The sequence below is a fragment of the Sesamum indicum genome, linkage group LG12 (assembly GCF_026168435.1).
Source record: "Sesamum indicum cultivar Baizhima isolate 11 linkage group LG12, ASM2616843v1, whole genome shotgun sequence".
Classification (NCBI taxonomy): domain Eukaryota; kingdom Viridiplantae; phylum Streptophyta; class Magnoliopsida; order Lamiales; family Pedaliaceae; genus Sesamum; species Sesamum indicum.
The window spans coordinates 15,044,941-15,069,613 of NC_142668.1; the positions used below are offsets into that span (position 1 = coordinate 15,044,941).

At 34.5% G+C, this 24,673-nt stretch overlaps 3 protein-coding genes across 8 annotated transcripts; 1 reads left to right on the forward strand and 2 right to left on the reverse strand.

The window, feature by feature from the left end:
- Positions 1-712: 712 nt before the first annotated feature.
- Positions 713-4,380, reverse strand: RABA5A (RAB GTPase homolog A5A). Its single transcript, XM_011097642.3, has 4 exons — positions 4,092-4,380; positions 2,321-2,416; positions 1,473-2,168; positions 713-1,251 (listed from the first exon to the last, which is right to left on the reverse strand). Exons 3-4 carry the CDS (start codon positions 1,810-1,812, stop codon positions 914-916), a joined length of 678 nt encoding a protein of 225 aa, XP_011095944.1. The 5' UTR covers positions 1,813-2,168; positions 2,321-2,416; positions 4,092-4,380; the 3' UTR covers positions 713-913.
- Positions 4,381-11,220: 6,840 nt separating this feature from the next.
- Positions 11,221-14,615, forward strand: LOC105175258 (inositol transporter 4). Of its 5 annotated transcripts, none has more exons than XM_011097644.3 (7): positions 11,221-11,378; positions 12,072-12,279; positions 12,490-12,560; positions 12,646-12,981; positions 13,068-13,175; positions 13,275-13,886; positions 14,013-14,615. In XM_011097644.3, exons 2-7 carry the CDS (start codon positions 12,147-12,149, stop codon positions 14,484-14,486), a joined length of 1,734 nt encoding a protein of 577 aa, XP_011095946.2. In that variant the 5' UTR covers positions 11,221-11,378; positions 12,072-12,146; the 3' UTR covers positions 14,487-14,615. The 5 variants fall into 5 exon arrangements, with proteins under 5 accessions (XP_011095946.2, XP_020553928.2, XP_020553925.2 ...); XM_020698269.2 differs by having other exon boundaries at positions 11,227-11,378; positions 12,110-12,279; XM_020698266.2 differs by lacking the exon at positions 11,221-11,378 and adding an exon at positions 11,392-11,471.
- Positions 14,616-16,072: 1,457 nt separating this feature from the next.
- LOC105175259 (uncharacterized) lies at positions 16,073-19,271 on the reverse strand. 2 transcript variants are annotated; one of them, XM_011097646.3, is made up of 3 exons: positions 17,805-19,271; positions 17,003-17,074; positions 16,073-16,458 (listed from the first exon to the last, which is right to left on the reverse strand). In XM_011097646.3, the coding sequence occupies exons 1-2, from the start codon at positions 19,125-19,127 to the stop codon at positions 17,012-17,014; spliced, it is 1,386 nt and encodes a 461-aa protein (XP_011095948.2). In that variant the 5' UTR covers positions 19,128-19,271; the 3' UTR covers positions 16,073-16,458; positions 17,003-17,011. The 2 variants fall into 2 exon arrangements, with proteins under 2 accessions (XP_011095948.2, XP_011095947.2); XM_011097645.3 differs by lacking the exon at positions 16,073-16,458 and having other exon boundaries at positions 16,561-17,074; positions 17,805-19,270.
- Between the last annotated feature and the right edge of the window lie 5,402 nt (positions 19,272-24,673).

Sequence of the window (24,673 nt, forward strand, 5' to 3'; positions counted from 1 at the left end):
AAAAAATATTTAAAAAATAATACTTATATATTAAATGTGTGAATTAGGCACTTCAAATTTATATTTTAAGTACTAGTTATGGTGGCACGCAATACTTGTGTATATATAATTAGATAAAATTCGGTACAAATTTTAGAAATAAAAATTAATATATCGTTATAAGCTGATCAAATGATTAACATGAGTCAAAATAGATGATGAAAACTAACGATTAAAAGATGATATGGGCCATTGAAAACAGTAAGTAGTTATACTGGTATAAATATTTAAAAATATAATTGATACTTTAAAATTTAATTTTGTTATGTTACAAACTGATGAGTGAGAAGTGACGTTTTTTTATATATTTATTAGTACAGAAAAATATAAATTTTGCATTGTTTGACCTATTTTTTAATTTAAACTGTAATTTCATCAAAACTATATTTCGATAAAGTGCAGTTTTTATAACTTTTATGTAATTACTTTTTACTTTAATTAACAATTATATCAACTAAAATAAATTTTGCTTTCCTTGATTAACTTGAAGAAGGATAATAGTTTATCAATTAAACTGCATTTTCATAATTAATTATCTTGCATTTCTGCAACTATCAGCCATCCAAAATTGATTTAGCATGATTTAAATTTTATGATTGACCAGTTATTATAAGTCAAAACAATTATATGTAAAACCAATCAATTTTGAAAAAATATGAAGGGGACAAGAAAATTTTACTCGAGTTGAAAAATTGCTAAACCAATTAAAGTCGTGCGTGATATACAATGTCGTCCTCAGATTCTCCTGTGGGTTCTGACCCAAATACTCCCAACAACAAAGCAAAAATGTCGGCTACATCTTTTTAATAGAGTTACAAACTAAACATGTGGAAGGGCTTTAAGAGAATCAATGAAAACAAGAAAAATGACACAATCATGATGAGCAACACCCACCTTGTTTACTCTGTTCAACTGCTTCCTGGTTCCCCTCGGGCTGTAAAACTACCGTTTTTGCATTTGTCAAACACTCGGTATCTTTTACTTTGAGTTCTTGTGATTGCATAACTTTCCTACTTAAGATGTTATATATCTCTCTCACTACCGTTTCGAAGGCGGAACTAACATTGGAGGAATCTAGAGCTGAAGTTTCGATGAAGAACAGACCCTGTGCCTCGGCCAACGCCTTGCCTTCAGCAGTAGTCACCTCCCGAGCATCTTTCAGATCAGATTTGTTGCCCACCAATATCGTCACCACATTCATGTCCGAGTGAGCTGTAGAAAATTAAACATTTCTAATCAGGCCAGACCTCGACTTAGAGGAGCAAATGCATGGGATACAGTATGATACTAGTCTCAAATCTCAAGGCGTGAGATCGTTCTAATACTATACGTGTGACGAGAGTTGATGGAGGTATTTTCATTAGTATCTAAGAGGAACACAAACCCATAAAAGAAGCTGAAAGGAAGCAGCACTAGAGTGTCATATTGCTTACTCTGAAGTTCATTAAGCCATCTGCCGATGCTTTCAAATGTCTGGCGTCTGCTGATGTCATAGACAAGAAGCGCTCCAACTGCACCTCTATAGTATGCAGATGTAACAGCCCTAAACCGCTCCTGGCCAGCTGTGTCCCAGATTTGTGCCTTAACTTCCTTCCCATTAATTTCCACCTTCTGGGTCTGAAATTCTACTCCTATTGTAGATTTTGAATTAGGATAAAACTCATCTCTAGCAAATCTAGCAAGCAAGTTTGATTTACCAACAGCTGAATCACCAATCAAAACAATCTTGAAAAGGTAATCCTCTGTTTGTTCCTCTTCTGTATTCAAGGCCATCCTCACCTTGCAAGCTACAAAACCATATCTTGCTGATATATATATTATACTAACAAAATCAGGATCCTCCTAAATGCTACAAGCTAAATAGCATTTAACTACTTAGCTCAAGATGGAGGAAAACTCAATCTAGAACATAGAGGAGGCTTGTCAGGTATCTGAAGAATCAAGGCAGCAACCGAAAAGTCAGGGAAGGAGTCGCAGTTATATTTTGCACATGAAAGATGTGGATGAGCTAATGGCCTATTCTGAAATAGCAGCTTTCCTATTAGCCACTAGACTGTGCAGGTAGAATGTTTCTTCCCAGATCTAAAGTTTAGGCCTTTGAAAAATGAATCGGCAAACAGCAGAGGCACCTGCATTAGCAAGCAAGCATTAGCCATACACTTCACAGTCATATTGCACGAAGATTGTTTCAATATATTTTAACACATAGATGTCTTGTGCCAAAAAAGAAAAAAAAACACAGATGTCTGCATGCATTCCTTTTCCAAGCACTTCTTCTTACATATATTATGCCTGTTATACTGACATTCCAAGTCCTTAATGCTGTTCTTCCCCCCCGCTTGCCTTCTGCATCCCTCTTCTTCCTTTCAACACAAACCTGCAAAACAGGTAGATATAAGGCATCACAGTTTAACACTTGTAGTTAACTCCACATGCACAATATTTTCAACAGAGAAAATAAAAATCTGCACCGAAAGATATTGGTAGTCACAGAATATTCCAGTAAAAACATATATGCGACTTCAATGAAAAATCATGGCTAAAACAAATCTGCCTTCAAGTATACCTTTACAGTGAAAGTTCAGCTTAAATTTCCACCGGAAAGTAATATATAGTTTTGATAGAAGCAGGTCAACAACAAGAAGTTCTTTCCCCAGAGATACTGTATTCCAGATCTAATCCACAAACTGATTAATAACAGTCACTGTGTTCACAACATGCTGATTGTCCAAAAAGAATTACCAATATATGCATTATCTGCGTTAAATACATAACAGGACTAGCAGTTCGTCAACCAAGTCCTATATATGTTTCTACGAAGCAAAAAGTACAGTTTTCAATCTTCAATTAGCATAGATATATATGACTCTCATGTCAATAACTTATTACATGCTCATTTCGGAAAGAACAGATAGGATACTTCTCCTCTTAGAATATCAATAATCCACAGTTCCACAAAGAAAAGGTGATCTACCCTCATGTAATATTTTAAAAGTGAAAGTGTGCACTTAATGTTGTGATTAGTTGGGGGTATAATAAGAATCATAAAAATGCAAAGATACATCTTGTCTTTCAGTCACAACATTTTCTGATGAAGTGTCAAAATCTACAAAATTACCAGTTGACTTACAGATCTAATGCAAGTTTCACATGAAATGCCTATTGCATCGACAATGTTCCAACATAAATTTTCAGCCATGTGATGAGAGCAATGTCGCATGCATTCTGTACAGGGCCCACATAACAGATAAAATCATCCATCTAGCAATGCGGTATCGAGGTATGGAATACTGGGATTTGGGACTAAAAATATTTCATTGCAAACTTTAATAAGATCTTCATGAATTCCAACTCTTTAGATCTGAACGTTATTTGATCCAAACACATTACAATAACCTGAATCAAAAACAGTCTAGCAACAATTCTTTACCCGCAGAATTAAAGGGAAATGAAGTTTAAAACAACCTAGGAACGACATGCAGATAATTCATCATGACTGTCAAATCAATAATCTCATGGGAAGAATATAGTTCCAGAATTGGAGCTCATAACATTGTATACTAGCGACTACTATTAGACATGTTCCAACCGCTCGTGGCAGACAACAACAAGAAGCAAAAGAACAGTTTCTTTGTCAGTAGTTCAAATTGTTCCCAGTACATCTCATACAGTTCCCAGTACATGTAAATTGCCTCCACTCAAATTCTATGGTCTGTTGACCGAAAACTTCCAGCAAAACATTAGTTTATGCCTTTCAACTCTTTATTTATTAAAGAAACAAGCACAGACATTAAATCCAAGAAATAGCATTCCCATTTCAGAATACAACCAAATCTTGGTGCTGATTTTCTTATTACCCATAAAAAGAAAGTAATCATCTTGAACTCTTACATCCAAAAAAGACGTTTGAAAGAAATTCAGCAACTCAGACACGCAAGAAACTAAAGAGTTTCATGTTTATCCTATAACAGAAAGAGACATTAATTTTACCAATTTCAAGAAAATCATACATAAAAAGCTAAAACAAGAAAACAGGAAAATTTTAGACGTACCCACTTCTTGAAATAATGTGTGCAAGTGCAACAACCCTCCTTTAATCTTTCGTCCCTCAAAAGTCTTTGTGATCAAATCGGAACCGAGTCAAAGGCAGATCAAAGAAGATGTAAGCAGGCCAATTTAAAAGGAAGGAGAGTAAAAACAGAATTTTCACATATATCTAAGGAGAAAAGAGGGATCAAATGAAATCTTAACAGTCCTGGGTTTAGGAGAGACTAGGGTTAGGTTCCAAGATTTGACGCGAGACACAGAGAGAGAGGGGGGGGGGGGGGGGAGGGGAGGCCAGATTCACAGTTTTGGCACAGTAGAATAAATGGCGGAATCAAGAAAGACAGGCCTGATTTCGCCTAAGTGGACATTCTATTTCTGGGCTACCACCTCCCAGCCCAATATTTTCACATATTAAACAAAATCATGCCAGCCCGCTCAACTCATGGATGATTCACTCTCTTTTCTATTTTTATTACTACTAATACTTACATATATATAATTAAATTAATTAAAATGATAAAAAAATTTCACAAATAAAAAAAACTGAATAAATAAAATTAATCTAAGAGTATTATGGACACAATAAAAGAAAATAGTATCGTGATGTTATAAACTGTCTTTTCTAAAAAAGTTTTTTTTATATTAATATAAATTATTATTTTTTAATGGATGGGTGCAGTTGAATTTTAAGTTGTCAACCAAGATTAAAAAGGGCTAATCCAGTTATCTTGCCAAAAAAATAAATAAATAAGTGTAGACTAATTTTTTTAAAAAAAAAAAATCATAACTTCATATATTTTTACAAATGTTATATTTTATTTTAAAAAAAAGATTAACATATTTGAATAAAATAAAATCATGATGATACCAATAACGGCATTCTTTTAATAAGACGTAAATTTTAAAAATATATTACAAAGCTCATTATTTTCTTGTTATAGTAATTTGTAAATTTATAATACCTCATTTCTTGATCATACAATTTTTTTTAGAAATAATTATGAGATATTCCATAACATTTACATATAAGTTCTCGAAAATCTAACAAAATATTTTCTAAAAAAATTATAAAATCACCAATGCCCCTTCTAAAATCCACAAATTACGATCCTCCCCCGTCTCAACTATTCCTACGTTGCTTATTAATATGAATGCGTGATGGGGATGGTAATTTTACAGTATTAAAATCGATGAGTTGTTGGTCCAATAATAAATAAGTTGAATTGTTGTTGTCAATTAGTAGAGTTGGAACCTTGGCACGACTTTAACCATTTTGCTCCAATTGATTAATTTCATCTCCAATATAAGATGAGAAATAGATACGGTGAATATATATATATATATATATATATAAAGTATTAGCAAGGGTAGGTGATGCACATGCATATTAACAAAATGGTCCCCTCTCCACGACCACACTCATGCTGATTAGATCTAATTAAGTACAATATTTAATTACTCGACACGACCTTACATTACTTCATTAATGACGATGACCACATATTTTTTAATTATTTGATTTCAAGCAACACTCTGTCAACACATATACCTCCTCTTTTGTGTTGTACGTTTCCCACTATTCCAACATGTTAATAACTTTTACGATTAAAATCGCATTTTCACGCCAAATTAGTATTTAGAGCTGACTTTTGTTTGATAAGTTTTTGAGCTCGGTTCGATTAGTGTAAAAGTAATAAATATACTTGAAAAATATTGAATTACTCGACCTCAACTCATGTTTAATCCAATTAAAATTTATTGTGTTTCATTAGATCAATAATAAAAAAAAAATTCAAACACGATTTTCAAATTCAAATAAATTTAAACAATGGTGTATTCGACCCCACTCCTATTAGTACATAGAAATGAGAAATATGTATTTGTGAGGAGTGCATTATGGAGAGGGAAAATGTGGAGCCCAAAGATGGGTAGATTGAGGGAGGTCTATGGCTATGAGAAGAAGGGTCCAAGGCCTAATAAACTAAAAAAGCAAAATGGTACAATGATGAGTAGGTTTTAATAGGTGCCCAGCCCAACAAGGAAACCTGTGGTCCAATTCCCCCCCACTTGTTGTTTTGCGCTAATTGGTACCATCACTTTGTACCAACACTAATCTAATAACCAAATGAGTATGATTAATTGATTATTGGATATGAGTGTAGATGCTTAATTAGTTTGAGGAGGCGGGGACTGTCATATGAGGAAGGATTAATGTCTGTGTCTGCACTCTGCAGCTGCTAATTTCGAATTTTGAGTCCATGGGCAGTAGAAGATAGGGTATAGAAGGGTAGAGGTAGAGGAGTGGTTGGAAGAAATTAATACTAGTGTTGGGGAGGTTTGAGAATGAGATGGGTAGGCAGGCTTGTTATATTATGGGCAGGGGCAGCATATTGTGTTGTGGTCCTTCACTGTACTTTGCCTACGTTTGGACAGCTTGGGGGGTAAAGTAAAAAGGTGAGTGGTCCAACCTCTATTTTTGGGCAAGAATACAGTTGCGATGAGTCAGGATGGCCGAGTTGGTCTAAGGCGCCAGTTTCAGGTACTGGTCCGAAAGGGCATGCCTTCACAAATGCAAATGCGCATTACGTTATGGGCTTTTCAGGTCATATTGCATTCACGTTTGCTTTTCCAACTTGCAATGGTCCATCCCATCCCATCCCACATATCTAAACAAAATACTCATAATAATGTTAATGGCCCATTTCGGTATTGCTTTATGGACAAGTGAAACTACTCCAAATTATGTATTTCCAATGTTATAGGTCCATCGGATTCCACCTAAATTACAATGTCATGTAACCGACTTTTACAGGCACATACACCTTAGATGTGTCCTAATATAAGTAGTTGATGAATGATATTTTATTATAATTCACGAAAAATAATTATAATAGAAACCCATTTTAAGTAATGGTGGACGTAGAAAAATTCCCGAAACCACATCAATCTTGTGGCTAATTGCAACTGTATGTTACTTGGGAGTTTGTTCGTATTTTCAGTAAAATTCAATTATGTTATTCTTCTTATTATTTTCTTGAAGCTGAAGTGGATGTCTTTGTCCCATCTTTGCTTTGTGACCTCATGTTTCATTTTATCTCAAAAGTATGTATGGAAGAATTATACACTTCCCAAACATGATGAATTGAAATGGATCGCAAAGCACTTTCCGATTTTTCCACAGGATAAGAGATGTCATGTCAATCATCATTCGTTGTCCAATTAATTTTGCCAAAAAGTAATGTGAAAGCGCTCAATTGTTTAATCATTGTCACGTGAAAATAGTGATCCTGACATAAAGTTTTGGAGAATAATGAGAAGCAAAACACACAAATTTATTTCAGTCCATTGAACAATGCTATTATCTTTACAATAATGGAGAAAAATTTAATTTCAAAATAATATATCACATTGTTCTATAATCCCCTCATCATTTTATTTCTTTTCCTTATATTAAATAATTTTTTTAAACTTATTTATGGTCACTCTTCAATAACCACTACTTATCCTTAGCTTTGAATTCGAATTTGAAAGACAACTGTGGAGATTTTACCTTTAAATTGTCATTAAAAAAAAAATCAAAGCATTAACTGAATATCGTACTCATTTTCTTATCAAATATATATTTTTATTTATCAGAATTCTTTTACATTTTAATTTTTAATCACAATAAAATTTATATTCACATAATATTTGCAAGATCTTTCACGCAAAAAAATAGCAAAATATGTGTTAATATCTATTGTACTTAGTGTACGTACAATTTTGTATTTTACTTTTTTATAGGTGATGCGTTTAAAAAGCGCACGGGTCCAATTGATATGGACTATGCTCAAAGTTTGGGCCAAACCGAATGTCAATTCTGAAGGGGGGACCTGCAAAAAATGCGTTAGCACTCCGACGCCCAAATTAGGGTCGGGTTTAGGAGAAAAATAATTGTAAAAAATAAAATGTAATGAGAAATCGTGATGGAGTAAGTAATTTTATGAGAGAAATCGTGCTAAGTATGCAATTCGATTGATAAAGTAAGAATAGAGAGTGTTTTTTCAGATTCTAGAGGGTGTCCCTATAGACTCGTAAAGGGATTGTAGGTATCTCGTGGAGGACTTAAGGTCTCTATTGGTTGACTGAAAGTATCCCTCTTGGTGGATGGAAGGTGTTCCTCTTGGTGGACTGGATGTGTCCCTCTTGGTGAACGAAAGGTGTCCCTCTTGGTGGACGGAAGGTATTCCTTTTGAGGGTGAAATGAGAAATTGAAATAAAAATACGAATTCCGTGAGTAAAATAGGCAAAAGCACGAGTTGAGAGTTGCAGCGAAATAGCAAGACATTTTCTAGCTTCTTGAAGGTCTATCTGTTGGGGGGCTGCAGGTATCTGTATTGAGGGGTGCTACCTGTATTTATAGAAAAGGAGTCCCTTTTCGTAGGAACTTTGGGGTGACCTGCCTTTCCGAGAAAGAAGGCAAAAACTAGGGGATAAAACACCATTTTATCTCCTCCTTGACTTGAGGAGCGCGTATTCGATTGGAGGAGGACTCCTTTTACATGACGAGTCCAGCTTTTTGAGGGCGCCTCTCTCCTCCCAGGGCTGGGCTTGAAAGGCAGGTCTCGTACCAGACCTCCTTCTTGGTACGATCTTAGTGTACTGGGTTTCCCTCTTGGGCTGAGCCTGATAATTTTTCAACAGGCCATTTTCATCATAGATTGGTGGGTCTGGCTTGAGTTTTAGATCTCTTCATGGGCCAAAAATGAGAGAGGAATGCCTTCAACTTCCTGGGGGTACCCGTCAAGGACATTTGCCAAATCTTCTTGGCTTCTTAAAATATTAAGGGCTTTTTGTTTCTTTCTTCTTTTTGGATTTTTTGGACCTCTTTCGGCCAACCTATTTTTATACATATCAATAGATACTGCATGTAAATTTAAAATATATATCAATAATTTCATATTAAAAACATATTAGGAAAAAGAAAGTAAATATATGGTCATATTCATAAAATTTGAACTCATAATTCTCCAATTTTAAAACTAAGTAACACTATTTGGATAATGGGGTACAATTTCTACAAGCCCAAAATGGCAATATCATGGTACGACCAAATATGTTACCTTTTCTTTCCCAATTAAACAGCTTTTAATGTTTGCTGTTATTTTTGACTAATTTGCTAACTTATATCCCTTTAGCAATGGCTTTAATTTATCTATTAAATATTTATATTTAGAATTTTTTTTCCATCCACCCTTTGAAAAAAGGGATGAACATGGGCCACTACGAAGCTGACTATTGAGGCAAAGGTACTTCAACATTTTTAACACAATATGTTTCAGACAAATTATGGGCAACACAAATGAATTGGTAGATCATGTGTCCATATTCTTTCTTGCAATTGTTTGTTCTTCACAGACATAGTTTCATCACAGACTTCCTTAGATTTGAATCAAATGTTGAAATCCCATCAAATCACTATTTTTTCCCAGACAAAATAAACATCTTAAGTCACTTTGACTATAACAATCAAACAGTTGTATGCACGTGCCATTGATCCAAATGCAAAGATTTATGCTTTTGTAGCAAATTAAATAAGAATAATTATATTCATATCTTCAGACTTATAATTTATTTATATAAATTATTTTTTATTTTTTTACGTAATTATAGAAATCACTCCTAACACTAAAAAAGTAAAAGCAATTTGTGTAATATTATAGACAAGCACGAATCATTTATGTAAATGAAATTGACGTTTTCGATGAGCATATGTATAGTTTTTCAAAAGGTACAAACAGTCTGTATAAATAGATCATAAGTTAAGTTTTGTGTAGATATAATTATCTGAATTACATATTATTGTCTCTTCACTTTGTTTTATTTGTTCATCGAGGAACTACTGTTTTGTACTGTTTATAACGTGGCATAATTTTTTATTTATTAATTGCACATCATCACTATAAAATAAAGATTACGTTATCTCTTGACAGTGACTTGATAAATAAATGTTGTGTAATTGACTCTTTAGGCCATGCTAATGAGTCTTTTCACTTTAATTAACATATAATAATAATAATGGTCAAATGAGTCAATGTAGATGAGTGTTGAGCTTTTTTAATTGCACAAAAATGTGCAAGGATGACGATAATCAACCCAGTTGCCCCACCAAAAAACAAAACAGTCCAACGTAAAATACAATGTATTACTCAAATTTCAAACATGTATATATTGGTCAATCCAGATCTCGGTCCCGAACTTTTATTTATTTCAATCAATTAATACATGAATATAATAAAGAATGTAATAAATTATATGAACTCAATTAATACATCAATATAACTAAAAACAATAATAAATTACAATAACACAATAACTTACATAAAGTGAGACAAATATACATGTCCGATGAAACTTAAACCGATTGTTGAAAGTTCTATTTGTACTTATCAAGTTCTGCTCGTACTTATCCTTTTATTTTCAGTGTATATTTTTGTTGAGTTTGTTGTCAACTAGAGTTCAAAGTGAGTTAGTTTTCTTCTTTAGCTATAACTCTATTTTTTGTATATAGTCTCACATCTTTCTAACGAGTTTAGATGAATAAAGTACTTGAGTTTTTAGATGAATAAAGTACTTAAGTTTTTAGATGAATAAAATCTAGTTTTTCCTTCTCTAATTTATTGCCATGAATATACTCTGTTCCCCACACTTCAAATTTTAACATTGATGACCTCAAACTTTTCAATGAATCTCAATTTTGTCCTTAGCGATTAAGCCAAAACATCACGATTTTTTTAACGATGTGAAGTTGTGGTGGAGTCTGGTAGTGTAATTTATAGGTAGTGTGAGGGACATATGATCCCAAAGCATGTCCTAATTAGCTGCAATGATCAGAATCCAAATCACACAAAATTCTTCTATAATTAAAAAGAAAAAGAATATCAAATTTTAGATTAGTGTTTTATGAGTAGAACAAGTCTTTGAATGGATTAGTTTCCTAACTTACCTGGACTGTTACTAAATCAAGGGAAGGGATAAGTGGCAGCGAAATTATCTGAATGATTAGAATGCATAATAAATTGAATTTATGTGTTCCTAAAATTGCTGCTTTCACGTCATTATCGTCAGACTATATTTTATGGGAATCTACAAAACAGTCCAAGCACAGCAGCAGCTTTTATTCAACAAAGTCTCTCTCCCTACCCTTTAATTATTGGCTGTGACTCTCATAAATTTGGGTATCAGATATATCAGTACATGAATACGGGCGCACAGAGGAGGAAAAGGTGAAGTACAAAAGACCGCTTTCCAAGGTATTGTTGCTCTGTTCATGATTGTTCTTTTCTTGACGTTTTCTTGTTGTGGGTAAAGAAACTGCATGTGCGCTGTGAGTTATAGTTTTTCGGGTACTGTTTTCAGTTTTCTTGATTGGCTGTTCTGCAGTCTGCTTTTGTGTAAAACTGACTTCTTTAGGGCAGCTTTGTATGTATGCAAAGAGATGAGTGAGTCGGTTTGTTTCTGAGTTTGATTTCATTTATGTTCGAGTCTTGTTGTGCCGTCTGTATGGATGTAGTGCTGCATTTGAATTCCTAAGTACAGCAAGTCAGATTTATTTGGAACATGCCTCTAATGGGAAAATTTAAAGTTAGCCCTTGATTTCAAGAATCTTGAAAAAACAATGATGTCCATGGCCTCCTCCAATCATGGGAAGATTGAGCCTCTTTCTCTGTGTTTTAACTTCAGTTTTCAGTTTTTTGTGTCAAATATGTATTTTTCGATTTTGTTTAGGTTTTCGCATAAAGATAGAACATATTCGGATTAATTAATGAGATTATCAAATTAATATATATCTAATGGGAATAAGCCTAAACAAATATATCTTCACTTTAATTAATGTTTTAAAAACTGACAACTGAAATTGAAAAACGAAAAGTAGCATAATGTTTTGTTCTTTATGACCAAGACTTCATTTTCTCTTGAAAGGTTACTAAACGTATTCCCAACAGGTGCAACTGAAATAGTTGAATTCCCCTTGAATTTGTAGAGATCTTGTGCTGAGGAAATTATTGAGCTCGAAGCAAATGGAAGGGGGTGTGGTTAAACCCGATAAAACTGAATTCACGGAATGTTGGCGCACAAGCTTGACAAGACCTTACATTATGCGCCTCGCATTATCTGCGGGTATTGGAGGGCTATTATTTGGTTATGATACAGGTTCGAGGCCATGCTGTTCATTTCTATTCAGTTCTGTTTACTTTGTACACAAGAGACTTGGAAATATTTCAAGTTTGTTAATAGCAAAATGTGGTCTAATTCTAAGAGAGCTCTCTTTGTGGATGGCGTATTGCTGACTTTTACCTCAGAGTGCAAAACTTGTTCTCACGTTGATGATCTGTAAACTAATGAAGTTTGTGCTATTACCAGGTGTTATTTCTGGTGCGCTGCTCTATATTCGAGATGACTTTAAGTCTGTTGACAGGCAAACATGGCTGCAGGCAAGTAATTTCATCCTTATAATCCTAAGCTTTTATATCCATTTCATTAATGGGATCATTCCCTTGCTTGTTCATCCACACACAGGAAACAATTGTCAGCATGGCTGTAGCGGGTGCTATTGTTGGTGCTGGTATTGGTGGTTTGATCAATGACAAGTATGGTCGAAAAAAATCAATTCTTTTGGCCGATGTATTGTTTGCTATAGGTGCAGTTGTCATGGCTGTTTCTGTAACTCCTTGGATGATAATCATTGGAAGAGTATTTGTTGGTCTTGGAGTTGGCATGGCATCTATGACAGCACCGCTTTATATTTCCGAAGCCTCTCCTGCCAGAATCAGAGGAGCATTAGTCAGCACCAACGGTTTGCTAATTACAGGAGGACAGTTTTTGGCGTATCTGATCAACTTAGCTTTCACCAAGGTAACTTTTGTTCACGAACTCTCTGTTCATATGTTCAAAATGGAAATTGTTCCAGTTGAGTGTAACATGTGATTGATGTGTTCAAGGCACCTGGAACATGGCGTTGGATGCTTGGTGTGGCAGTAGTCCCAGCAGTCGTTCAGTTTGTCTTAATGTTATCACTTCCTGAGTCTCCTAGGTGGCTATATAGGCAGGTAATGTTTCTCTTGGTCTTGTTTATGGTAATGCACAATCTTACTTTATTTAGAAAACCTGGTACAGTTTGTAGCGATTAACTTTGACTTCTTGATCAGGACAAGGTAAAGGAAGCGAGGGCTATCTTGGAGAAAATTTACCCTGCCGATGAAGTGGAAGATGAAATGAAGGCTTTACAGTCCTCCATTGAGGCTGAGAAGGCCGATGAAGGGTCCATGGGGAACAGTTTCTTCTCAAAACTGAAGAATATGTGGGGAAACGATGTTGTTCGTAGAGGGCTCTATGCGGGTATCACTGTCCAAGTTGCTCAGCAATTTGTTGGCATAAACACTGTCATGTACTATAGTCCCACAATTGTTCAGCTTGCGGGATTTGCGTCCAATTCAACAGCTCTGGCACTCTCCCTTATTACTTCTGGTCTAAATGCTGTTGGCTCTGTTGTCAGTATGGCTTTTGTTGACAGAGTTGGGAGGAGAAGACTAATGATTATATCTATGTTTGGAATCATAATTTGTCTTGTTGCATTAGCGACGATGTTTTATGAAGCCTCTGATCATGCACCTCCAGTCAGTAGCTTGGAGTCCCTCCACTTTGGAAGAAATGCTACGTGCACTAGTTTCTTACGAGCCTCTCAGCCATCAAACTGGAATTGCATGAAATGTCTGAAAGCTTCATCTGATTGTGGTTTTTGTGCTAATGGAGACAACAAAGTAAGATGTCATGTGGAATTCATTTCTCATTGCTGCTTTTATTGCACATGTCAAATTCTTGTTTCAATTTAACTAAACTGTTGGCGATCCTAACATGTTGTTAAATGTCTTTTCAATTCTCATTAGTATCACCCTGGAGCATGCTTGGCCTTAACGGATGCAGTAAAGGGCATGTGTCGAGGAGAACAACGCACGTGGTACACAAAAGGTTGCCCGAGCAAGTTTGGGTTCTTTGCGGTTCTAGTACTGGCACTGTACATGATATCTTACTCGCCTGGCATGGGAACTGCACCTTGGATTGTTAACTCTGAGATATATCCATTGAGGTACAGAGGCATGGGAGGAGGAATTGCAGCAGTTTCAAACTGGGTTTCTAATCTTATAGTGAGCGAGACATTCTTAACTCTGACAGAGGCTGTTGGTTCGGCCGGCACATTTCTCTTGTTCGCTGGATTTTCCGCTATTGGACTCATAGCCATATATTTCCTCGTACCAGAGACGAAGGGGCTGGCGTTTGAAGATGTGGAAAGGATGCTGGAGAAGGGCTTCAAACCTAGACTATGTTGCAAGTCCAGGGATAGTAATGATGATGAGAAATAAGACTACAATCTTTCTTGTTTATTATGTGTTTTTTACGAGAGGTGGTTTTAGCTTTTTTCCCACAAAGTCGTATTGATTGTCACCCTTCTTAGGAATAATACAAGTTTTAGAAAGATGATTAACTTACAATTTTTTTCTTTTGGACATTGATCACTTAACAAGACAAACTGAATCAATCTTAAGACTAGTTTTGTGCCTTCCATTATGCCATCTAATAGATGTTGGTGGTTGGAATAGGAATAGAATACAAGTGTTTGTTCATGCTCATGGTTTGCCTGCTTCGCAAAATTCAAACCTCTCGGGCGGCTGTGGCATAATATGAACTCCATATATTTCAATACTACAAACAAATTGCTTAGTTTGATAGAAGAACCGACATTATTAACAAAAATGTCTTGACACAGTCGATAACATCAAACAAAGGAAAGTTAACAAATTGAGCCCATTTGTCATTATCCATCAATAACTATTCAAATTACCCGTGTAGTTGAATTCGATTTTGCCTATGTTCCGATCCCGGATTCATTTATATTGAGGTGTTTGTCAACCGGGTCAGATTAGAAACAGAGATGGGCCGTCTTGATAGCTGAAAATAAACCCCTGCTCCAAGTTCAATATGCACCAGGAACCCATGATCCAAGCTGTCATCATAATAATTTATATTCCATGCAATATACAGTAGTTGTAAATCCACCGACACTTTCTTGGGACCAGAAGAAAACATGGAGCCGTGCCAAAAACACCCAACAGGGATGAAGAAAAGGATGGGCCATCGGAGCAGCAAGAGGACAAAGTATTAGGGTTGCTGACGGTGCAGCTTTGATTTTTTATAATTATTTTCAAATTGCATAACAGATTATAAATAAATATTAAATTATAACATACAATTTATATGTATCATATTAAATAATTATTTTAAAAAATTATTAAAACTTACTAAATTATTCATTAAGTTTGTTGATTACATTATATATATAATAAAATAAAAATAAAAATATCATAATTTATTATTATCTAAAATAAAATGTATGATGTTAATTAATAAATATAATATATGATCAATTTTGAGTATAAAATTGGAAAATGAGAGAAGAAAAGGAGAAGAGGAAAAGAAAGAAGAGAGGAGACGGTGAGTGAGAGATAAAAGAGAGAAGAATAAATGGGGATAAAAAATAAAGGATGAAAAATTAAAAAAATCAATAAATGGACTTGAGAATTAAACACATTTTGTCATATAAAGATGAATCTTTGATAATATATGAATTTTGGGATTATATAATTTGAATATGAAATTCTTCAAAAATAATAATTATTTTATCAAATTATTCTGTTTATATAATTTTAAAAATTAATTATATATTTGATGACGCGGTTCGATTTTTTGAAATTTTTTAAGCTTTAAATTAAAACTAAATCAATAGTGCAATTCAATTTTACTCTAAATTTAAAATTACAATTTGAAAATTAAATCTTAAAAAGCGGTTGGATTTAGTTCGATTAGCGCGGTTTGAATCTTTTTAGATCACCCACAAAATATACCTGATCTGCCAGCTAAGGCAATAATTACAAGACAAAGGCAGAGAGAATAGAGAAATAAAGAGCAGGAACGATCCATTTTTACCAAACTACTTAATCTGCTGTGGGTTTGGTGGATGGCTGGCTGGCTCTATCATGGTTAAATGTGTACATGGCAAGTTGGTAGGCCCATTGCATTGTGGGTGGATCAACTTTACACCGAAGACCAAGGAGTCAAGGGTCCCAACACCCATGCTTATGTTTTAATCCTACTCCAGATGATCCTTAACTCACAGAATGTTAAACAAACAGCACTGCAGGTCAATGGATCAGACATCTAAGCTGAACTAGTCAGGTGAAAGCTATCGACAAAATACTGCCCGCTCGGCCAGCTAACGAGTCCATATTAAAGATATCAGCAGCATAGAAACAAATCGCCGGGCCAGAGGCATCAGAACTAAAAATGTATAAAGTGCAATGGGTTAACAGATGCTCCTTTGTCTTTTCATTTGTGTTAAAGAAACACTAGAAGTTGAGGAAAAAGAACAAGGCACAAAAATACACAGGTAAATGATATTATTTAAGTACAAACCAAGCTCAAGCATACTGCATATTAAATGTTTATGTAGTCTGAATCAGACAATTAGCATACCCTTCCAAGTAATTTGGATCTCCCAACAAAACTAAGGATGACAATCCAAATTCTCAAGAAGCCAGACCGTAAGTAAGAAAAAACTCTCTCAAACAAAACCAACCTGCACTAGTCAGCAAAGGCGGGATGTCGAACCTCCGCAGAAAGTGACCCAGTCAAACAAATTACAGCTACAAATGTCACTTCTTCTCACTAGCTACTAGCTTCTGAATATTTATCCAATCTTTTTAATCGTAAACTCTCAAATTACTCAACCACTCTGTACAAGTCCATAAAACCACTTGATATATTTACAGGCAGCACCAAGCCATTACAAAAGCATAATGTAATAATGGAGCATCTATAATACCTTCCCCCTTCACGGACTTGAAGAAGAAGCTTCTTGTCTTGGTTCTCTCAAGTACCCAAGAAGTGTTTCAGCCTGACAAAAGTGAAAACACACCATTCAATAAGAACATCATGACAACAAGAAATTTGCAGCTTTCAGTTCATAGACAAGAAACTAGACGCAGATATAATAGACCATCACAGTCGATGAAGTAGCACTGCAGCAGTTAATAAACATCCAAATTGGAGCAATAGGACTGCTATTATACACCCTACTATGGATAAGAAACCTAACAAGACAGCAGCAGCCCTACCATCAATCAAGGTCGCACCAACTGTAACAAGATTAGGACATAACAGGAAATATAACTAGTGGTGCTTGCTTTTTTGGACTCAAATATCATCAACATAATTCAACAATATTTATGCAACTAGCAGGACACCTAAGTCGCTAGTTTTGACAATATATGTCAATAATTGAAAGATACTTTAAAGCCCATTGTACACAAATAGAGTCCCCGCATGATGCAACATGAATCAAATGCCCACATTCTAAAAGAACTGGGAAATTTCAGAGTATGAATGCACAAAACAGGTTTTGTTAAATATGTGATGAATTTTAGGGAAAAGAAAAAATTGTTCGGTCAGTGGTGCAAATACAAGTACGTCCACTACTAACATTCTTTTGACAGCAAAACCAAACCACCTGCTAGAAGTTGAAATCCAAGAATGAAACCTAATAAACTGCATCTTCATCAATATGTCTCAAATTTAACTATACAACTTAAGTGGAATAAATATACAACTAATTTCGCGAAACTAACCTTATGCTTAGCTTTCGACGTTCCAGTCTGCGACAGCGCCACCAATGGTGGAATCCCCCCTTCCCTCACAAGCAATCCTCTGTTCCTAACACTCTCCGCACACAACTGCAACAGAGTCAAGACTGCAAACTCCTTCCCTTTGTCACTCCCATCTTCAATTGCTTCTACCAAAGCCGCAAGGCCGCCTTCCTCAATGATAGCCTCCCGACCCATCTCAATCCCAGCCAAGCTACTCAAGACCACCATTGCCTTCTCCGCCAATCCAGTGCCTTGCTCGGCCACAAGACCCACTAGCGGCCTCACTGCACCCGCACTCACAGCTCTCTCTTTATTCAATCTCACCGAGCACAACTTATAAAGCGTCGTGAGCGCGTCCTTTTTCCCTCTATTAGACCCGTTTATCAGCAACGCAACCAAAGGAGGTATCGCTCCGCAAGCCCCAATCGACAGTTTGTAATCGTCAACCAAAGCCAAGCTTAGCAACGCGCAGGCGGCGTTCTGCTTTGAAGTCTCGGTGCCTGTTTTTAAGACATAGATTAAGGATTTGATAGCGCCGGCGTTCGTTATCACGCTTTTGTTGGTTTCATGGAGGGAGAGATTAAGCAAAGCTGTTACTGCGTGCTCCTGCGTCATAGGGTCAGAGCAACGAAGAAGTGGAATCAGGGCCGGTACCGCACCGGATTCTCCGATCAAGGCCCGATTATCAGCCCGATTTTTAGCCAACAACCGCAACTTGGCCGCTGCCGACCGTTTCACTGCAACTGATGACGATTGCAACCCATCCACACAGAGTTTCACTGTAGGCTGAAGGTCTTCGGGCGAGATGCTCTCAATAATCTCAGTAGAAAACGTTTCTCTCTGTAAAAAGCCGGAACAAGGTTCAGGCTCGGGCTGGCAGCTGGGGCCCTCATCCGGTCCGGGGTCGGGCAGACTGGCGAGACGCTGGAGCTCCCCGGAAATGTCGCTGGAGCACGCCGAGAAATCACTGAATGCTCGGGAGATGTCCAGAATATCGTCGATGTCAGAGGAAGACGGGCTTTTGGAATTACTAGACGATTTATTGGCGAGTTCGCCGAGTCGGAGGTCGATAACTGAGTCGGTGAGATTCTCGGAGACATTAGGCGATCTGTCGCGGATAGGACCGGAGTGGTTGGTGTTGAATATGTTGGAGCGAATAGTGCGCATGGACCTTCCCATGGAGCGGCTGATCTTGGCGGAGGAGGGTGGCGGAGTATAGTAGTAGTAAGGGCGCGTTTGGGGGTAGCTAGCAGTAATGTTGGGGTTGGAGTGCGAGTGAGAGCGAGAATCTTCAATTGAGACCATGGTGACCAATTCAAGGACCCTCGTATCAAACAAAGCCTTAAATTTGAGTAGTGTGGTAGTATTTATGTGATTGAAGCTGGTCAAGAAATTTTCATGGCTGGCTCTGTAGTGAGAGAAAATAAGCACACAAGGGGTATAAAAATGGTGGATATATAGAAGAGGAGATTATTATTATTATTATTATTATTATTGTTTCATTTTTCTTTTATATAAAAAATAAATAAATAAAAATTAAATCGGGTCGGAGGGGCAGTCCATTTCTGTTTGATGGATCAATGAGTGGATTTGCTCGGTCTAGCGGGTGGGGCATAGGCTTTTAGGTTCGTTCTAACCTCACAGCTGGAGAGTTTGAATTCGGGCCCCACTTCATCCGGAGTTTTGCTTGATGCTTGTGTATTGTTGGTGGTGCCTCATATTCACGACCAGCACTGGGTTTTTGAGTCAGAATTTGAGGCTGCCGTCACGGTAGCAGAGCCTTGATGCTTTTTAGTGGCCAAACAATCGGCGACGCTTGACGACGCCGTTGGGAAGCTGAACTTGAGTATTATGATTTCGCGGATTTATTTTTCGAAATCAGTTTATTAAAATTACCATTTAAAAACAAAAATCCAATTTTCTTTGAAAAATTGAAATTTTTTATCAGAAAAAAAAAAAATTGGGTCTTAACTTCCCATCTAACTATATAAAAGGAAAAATAACCTAAGTTAATAAGATTAATCAGTTTCATGAATTCACCTAAACTACTTTTGCATTTATGAATCGGGTGAATAGCAATTTACCCCTATGTGATATTGAAAATGAGCATATTACTCTCTTATGAAAAAAATATAGCAATTTACTCCCTTATACTTTTTAAAATGAAGCAATTTACCTCCTTATACAGGGAGGTAAATTGCTTCATTTTAAAAATCATAGGGGGGTAAATTATTGTATTTTAAAAAATATAGAGAGGTAAATCGCTATTTATTTTTTTATAAGGAGGTAATTTGCTCATTTGCGATATCACTAGGGGTTGCTTGCATTTTCTCCTTTATGAATCTAAAAAAATGACTACAAATAATTTTATATATAAAAAAAATAAACAATTAATCATTATTCAACCGTACATATCAAAATTAAAATTGAATAATTCTAAATTCGTTTCATTTAAAATTATTCAAACAAATACTTATATGAAATTGAAACATTAATGACAAATTCCCATTTAAATATAATTATTATCATGCTCTCACTTTTTTAATGTGCACCCTCAATTATAAAAGAATTAGTGTATGCTCTGTGCTATGCACGGATTAAATTAATGAATAATTAAAAAATATTTCATAAAAAATTAATTATGCAAAAATCAAATGAAAGAAATATTTTTAGATAAATGAGACAAATGGATTTTGTTCTTAAAATAACTGTGCATCAATATTAAAAAATAAAAAAAATTATAACATATATACAAAAAGATATATCAATTGAAGTAAAACTTTTATAAACTAAAAGACAATCATCTTCATATTGAAAAAAATTACTAAGAATAAATTTTAGTATGAATTTAATAACATATAAACATATTATTCAAAATTTGGTTAACAAAAATAGGCACTCTTAAGAAGATGATAAATTGCAAAATGATTATCAAAGTTCAACTTATAATATACAAAAAAAGAAAAATAGTAATGAGTCAATCAAATAACTAATCAATAAAATTGGGACTTCATGCTAATTGACAATAATCTAAAAAAAAAAAAAAGAGCGAATGGATCATAAGACGATAAGAGATATTGAACCAACAATATGCAATATGTTATGATGATTATTTAAAAAAAAAAATACATGACAAATAATTCAGAGGAACAAAATGTATTTTACCTTATGATAAATTAAATTTTTATTTTAAATATATCAAATAATATAATAAATTGCATACCTTAAATATATATATATATATATATATTGTAAGAAACCGCAAATATAGTGAGCCAGTCTATTACAAACTTGAAATAAAAAAATCAATTAAGATGATGAAATAGAGTGAAGTGATGAGAAATTAAAGAAAGCATTGGAGAAGAGTGGGTGGGAGTTTGAGGTAATTGGAGATGGGCAGCAGCCAGCGGCAGTGGTGTGGTGGAGGATAGAATCTGGTGAAAATTGTGCATAGTGTTAGGATTTGTGTTTTGGGTATTTTTTTTTGTATTCTGAAAATAAAGAGAGAAAATAAAAATAAGTAAGTGTGTGTTAAAAATAAATGATATGTTTCAATTTGTATTTTGATGTAATTTAAAATATTTTAAAATAAGTGGTGCAGGTTTGATGTTGGGATTTGGGAGACAAAAATTAATATTTATTGTCAAATTATATCTCTTATATATATTTTTATATTAAATATGTATATATATAATATGTTGTATGTTTAATGTATTAGTTTTGGGAGACAAAAATTACTGTTTATTGTCAAATTGTGTCTCTTTTATATTATATATAAGTGTGTAATATATATAATAAAAAAATACACAGATAAGGTGTAAAAACACAAAAATAAACATTAAATATATTTTATCTTGTCTCAAAAAATACAAAAACATGAATCCAACTACGATGGTTCAGTCACCGGGTTGCTGCCTCTCCGCCTCATTGTTTATGGGACTCCCAGCCCAGAAAGCTCAACACTCCACATATCTAACAACTCAATTATAGGCCTGCCCAACTCAATTTAATTTATCGGTTTCAAAACTATGATAACTTCAATTAATTTTTATCTAATTATCAATTCTCCTTCTTTTTCCAAGTAATTATTAAATTTTTATAAATAATTAATAAACATTTAATATTAATTATTTGATTATTATATAGTTGGTGATTATTTATAAGCAATGTAATTATCCCCAACTAAAAGTAATCTCATTTCATTCGACATATAATTTTTTTTGATGAGTAACGAGTCGAGATGGATAATAAAATTTCTTAATTTAACGAAGTTCATTATGTCTCCATCTATATATTTAATCTTCGTGATCTACACTCAAAATTAAAATTTAATAAATATTGAATAGACTGATTGTTGGAAAAATAATATAAGTAGCGCAGTAAATATATTGAACAGACCCATAAAATGAACTAACCACATTAGCATGTAGTATATAATTGAGCATGACAAGGGAAAATGGACAATTTCTATAAATTATAATTGTCCAACTGAATAAATTAACTGCGCAGGTAAATGGTAATTTCCATCCATTTAAGATAAAAAGTGTGGTCCACGTGAATGGCCTTTCCTGGCAATGAAACAACGTACACTTGACCCTCCTGAGAATGAAATCCCAGCGACAAACTCCGTAGGTACAGCAAGCAGCAGTGGGTTGGGGTTGGGGCTCAACTGTAACAGTGTATTATTCACTCAACTCAACTGTGCTCACGGATTTTAAGAAATATATCACACGTGGTGGTGGTGCAAATGCAGGCCGGCGTATACTGTCGCCACCATTCCTCAAAACCGCAAAATATCAAAACCCTCCTCCCACTTCCCCACTATAATTATTCTAACTTCATTTCTTGCACGTACAGTCACAGTTACACCTCTTAATTATACTTCAAACATTTATTTTCCTCCGAAATTAACTTCAATAGTATTAAGAAAATAATAAGTAATTAATTAATTAATGCTGTTTGTTAAAGAAATAGAAATTCACTTTTCAATCACTATGTAAAGTATCTAAATTAAAAATAATAATAATTAATACGTTCGAATAAGATAGCATATTACAGAAAAACTAGTTAAAATATTCATTTTTGTGTTAAACGATCATCGCATCTAAAACGATGAACAGTTATATATAAAAATAATTTAATAAACATTCTAACATGTCATCATTAAAAAAAATACCATTATCAAGAGGAAAAATACATATCGTACAAGACATTTATTGTCCTCAAATGCTCAGAATCATTGGAACAATAAAATAGAGCAGCAAAAGTGCAATGAACCAACAAGATACGTATTATGAATTCAACATTCTATGTACTTTTGGTACATGAGCTGTTGACGTATACTCAAAGAAACCACACTGCTCACCTAAAATTAATACCAGTACAACAGTCGCGCAATGTCCATGTTAATTAAATTCAGGGCCCCTTGTATTAAACAAAAATACTTATATAATTATGTATACCCAATATTTAATTGAAATAAAATGTCCCTTCTTATTAATTTGATGGTGCTTCGTTCTTTTCAAGTAGGACATGCTGAGTTGTTTTACCTACTAAATTATTTTTTCAACTGGTTTTGGTACCTTGTCATTAATAAATGCTAAGATAAGGAAGTTGTTTAAAAATAAAGACAAAATCCAACGTTATTTTACTCAACCTGCTTTGCCCATCACATGACCATATATGCTTTACAATTTAGTTAATTTCACAATTAATATGTTTTTGTTTTTACAAGATTCTTTTTCTTTTTTCCTAAAAAAATCAAATATGAAAAATTAAAAATATAATAGTAGTGATGTGAATTCCCACACATAGCTCTAAAAGTTTTCGGAGATGCCATACAGAAAATGATGAAGAATCAAAATGTTACACAAAAGTAATCTTGAAATGTTCCACAAAGCGCGATTTTAGTATTCACAAAAGTAATGATGTAACGAGTGTTGGTAATAACATGGAATCGGCAGAGGTGGCGGTACTGCACTACTGCTAGTATTTTGCGTCTGACGACTCTAAGCATGGTTGGCTCCTTCCTATAATACCTACTTATAATTACATTCTAGAAGGTGTTGGCTTATAAGAATTTTGCATACAGGTGAAAGATTTTTCTTATTTTTTGGTATTAAATAAGAGATTCCTACAATTAGTGAAAAGTTTGTTTGACAAATGTATAGTGAGTGAGTGAGGGAATCACTGTCCACTGACACATGACCTCCAACGTTAGACACGACTTGCACACTCCAACCTCAAAGTTCGATTTCATGAGGTTAATCATTATTTACACAAAATCTCGACCAACTTTATGCACACACCACACGGTTTTTAATAATATGGATGGATGACTTTCAGATAATGTTATTAGGTGTGATATTTATATTACGCAATTGCTTTTCTTCATTTCCAAGCTATAACTGACGTTCCCTTTATTTTTTTCCTATGACTTTTTAGGAGTCCAAAACTACAATGTCGACACTTGGTGTAATGACTGCGGCATATTTTACAAATATCAAGATATGATTTAACATCTGTAATAATTTTAATTCCTTATATATTAACGTATATTACAGTTAAAAAAATAATACGATACGGTTTAATAATTCTTAAAAATCCATTTTATTTTTTTAAAAAAATTAAGACTCATTTTTCGAATACTTACAAAACTACCTCCAAACTAATTTTTAAGTAGGTAAGCGAGTGCCGATTAATTTTGACTAACGAGATTAATTTGATTAGAAGTCATTGTCTTTTTCAACTCAGTCTTAATGTAATATAATTTATAAAAAAAAAAAAAGAAAAAGTTTAATATATATGTTAGAAAATTAGAGAAAAGTTTAGTGGTTGACCTAATGAGATAA

Excerpts from the sequence above, each read along its gene's own strand:
- RABA5A (XM_011097642.3), bottom strand. The coding sequence starts at position 1,812 with ATGGCCTTGAATACAGAAGAGGAACAAACAGAGGATTACCTTTTCAAG. Across the intron at positions 1,252-1,472 it reads ATGGCTTAATGAACTTCAGA|CTCACTCGGACATGAATGTG; the intron begins GTAAGCAATATG and ends AATTTTCTACAG.
- LOC105175258 (XM_011097644.3), top strand. The coding sequence starts at position 12,147 with ATGGAAGGGGGTGTGGTTAAACCCGATAAAACTGAATTCACGGAATGT. Across the intron at positions 12,982-13,067 it reads TCAACTTAGCTTTCACCAAG|GCACCTGGAACATGGCGTTG; the intron begins GTAACTTTTGTT and ends GATGTGTTCAAG. Across the intron at positions 13,176-13,274 it reads CTAGGTGGCTATATAGGCAG|GACAAGGTAAAGGAAGCGAG; the intron begins GTAATGTTTCTC and ends CTTCTTGATCAG.
- LOC105175259 (XM_011097646.3), bottom strand. The coding sequence starts at position 19,127 with ATGGTCTCAATTGAAGATTCTCGCTCTCACTCGCACTCCAACCCCAAC. Across the intron at positions 17,075-17,804 it reads CGTCGAAAGCTAAGCATAAG|GCTGAAACACTTCTTGGGTA; the intron begins GTTAGTTTCGCG and ends CACTTTTGTCAG.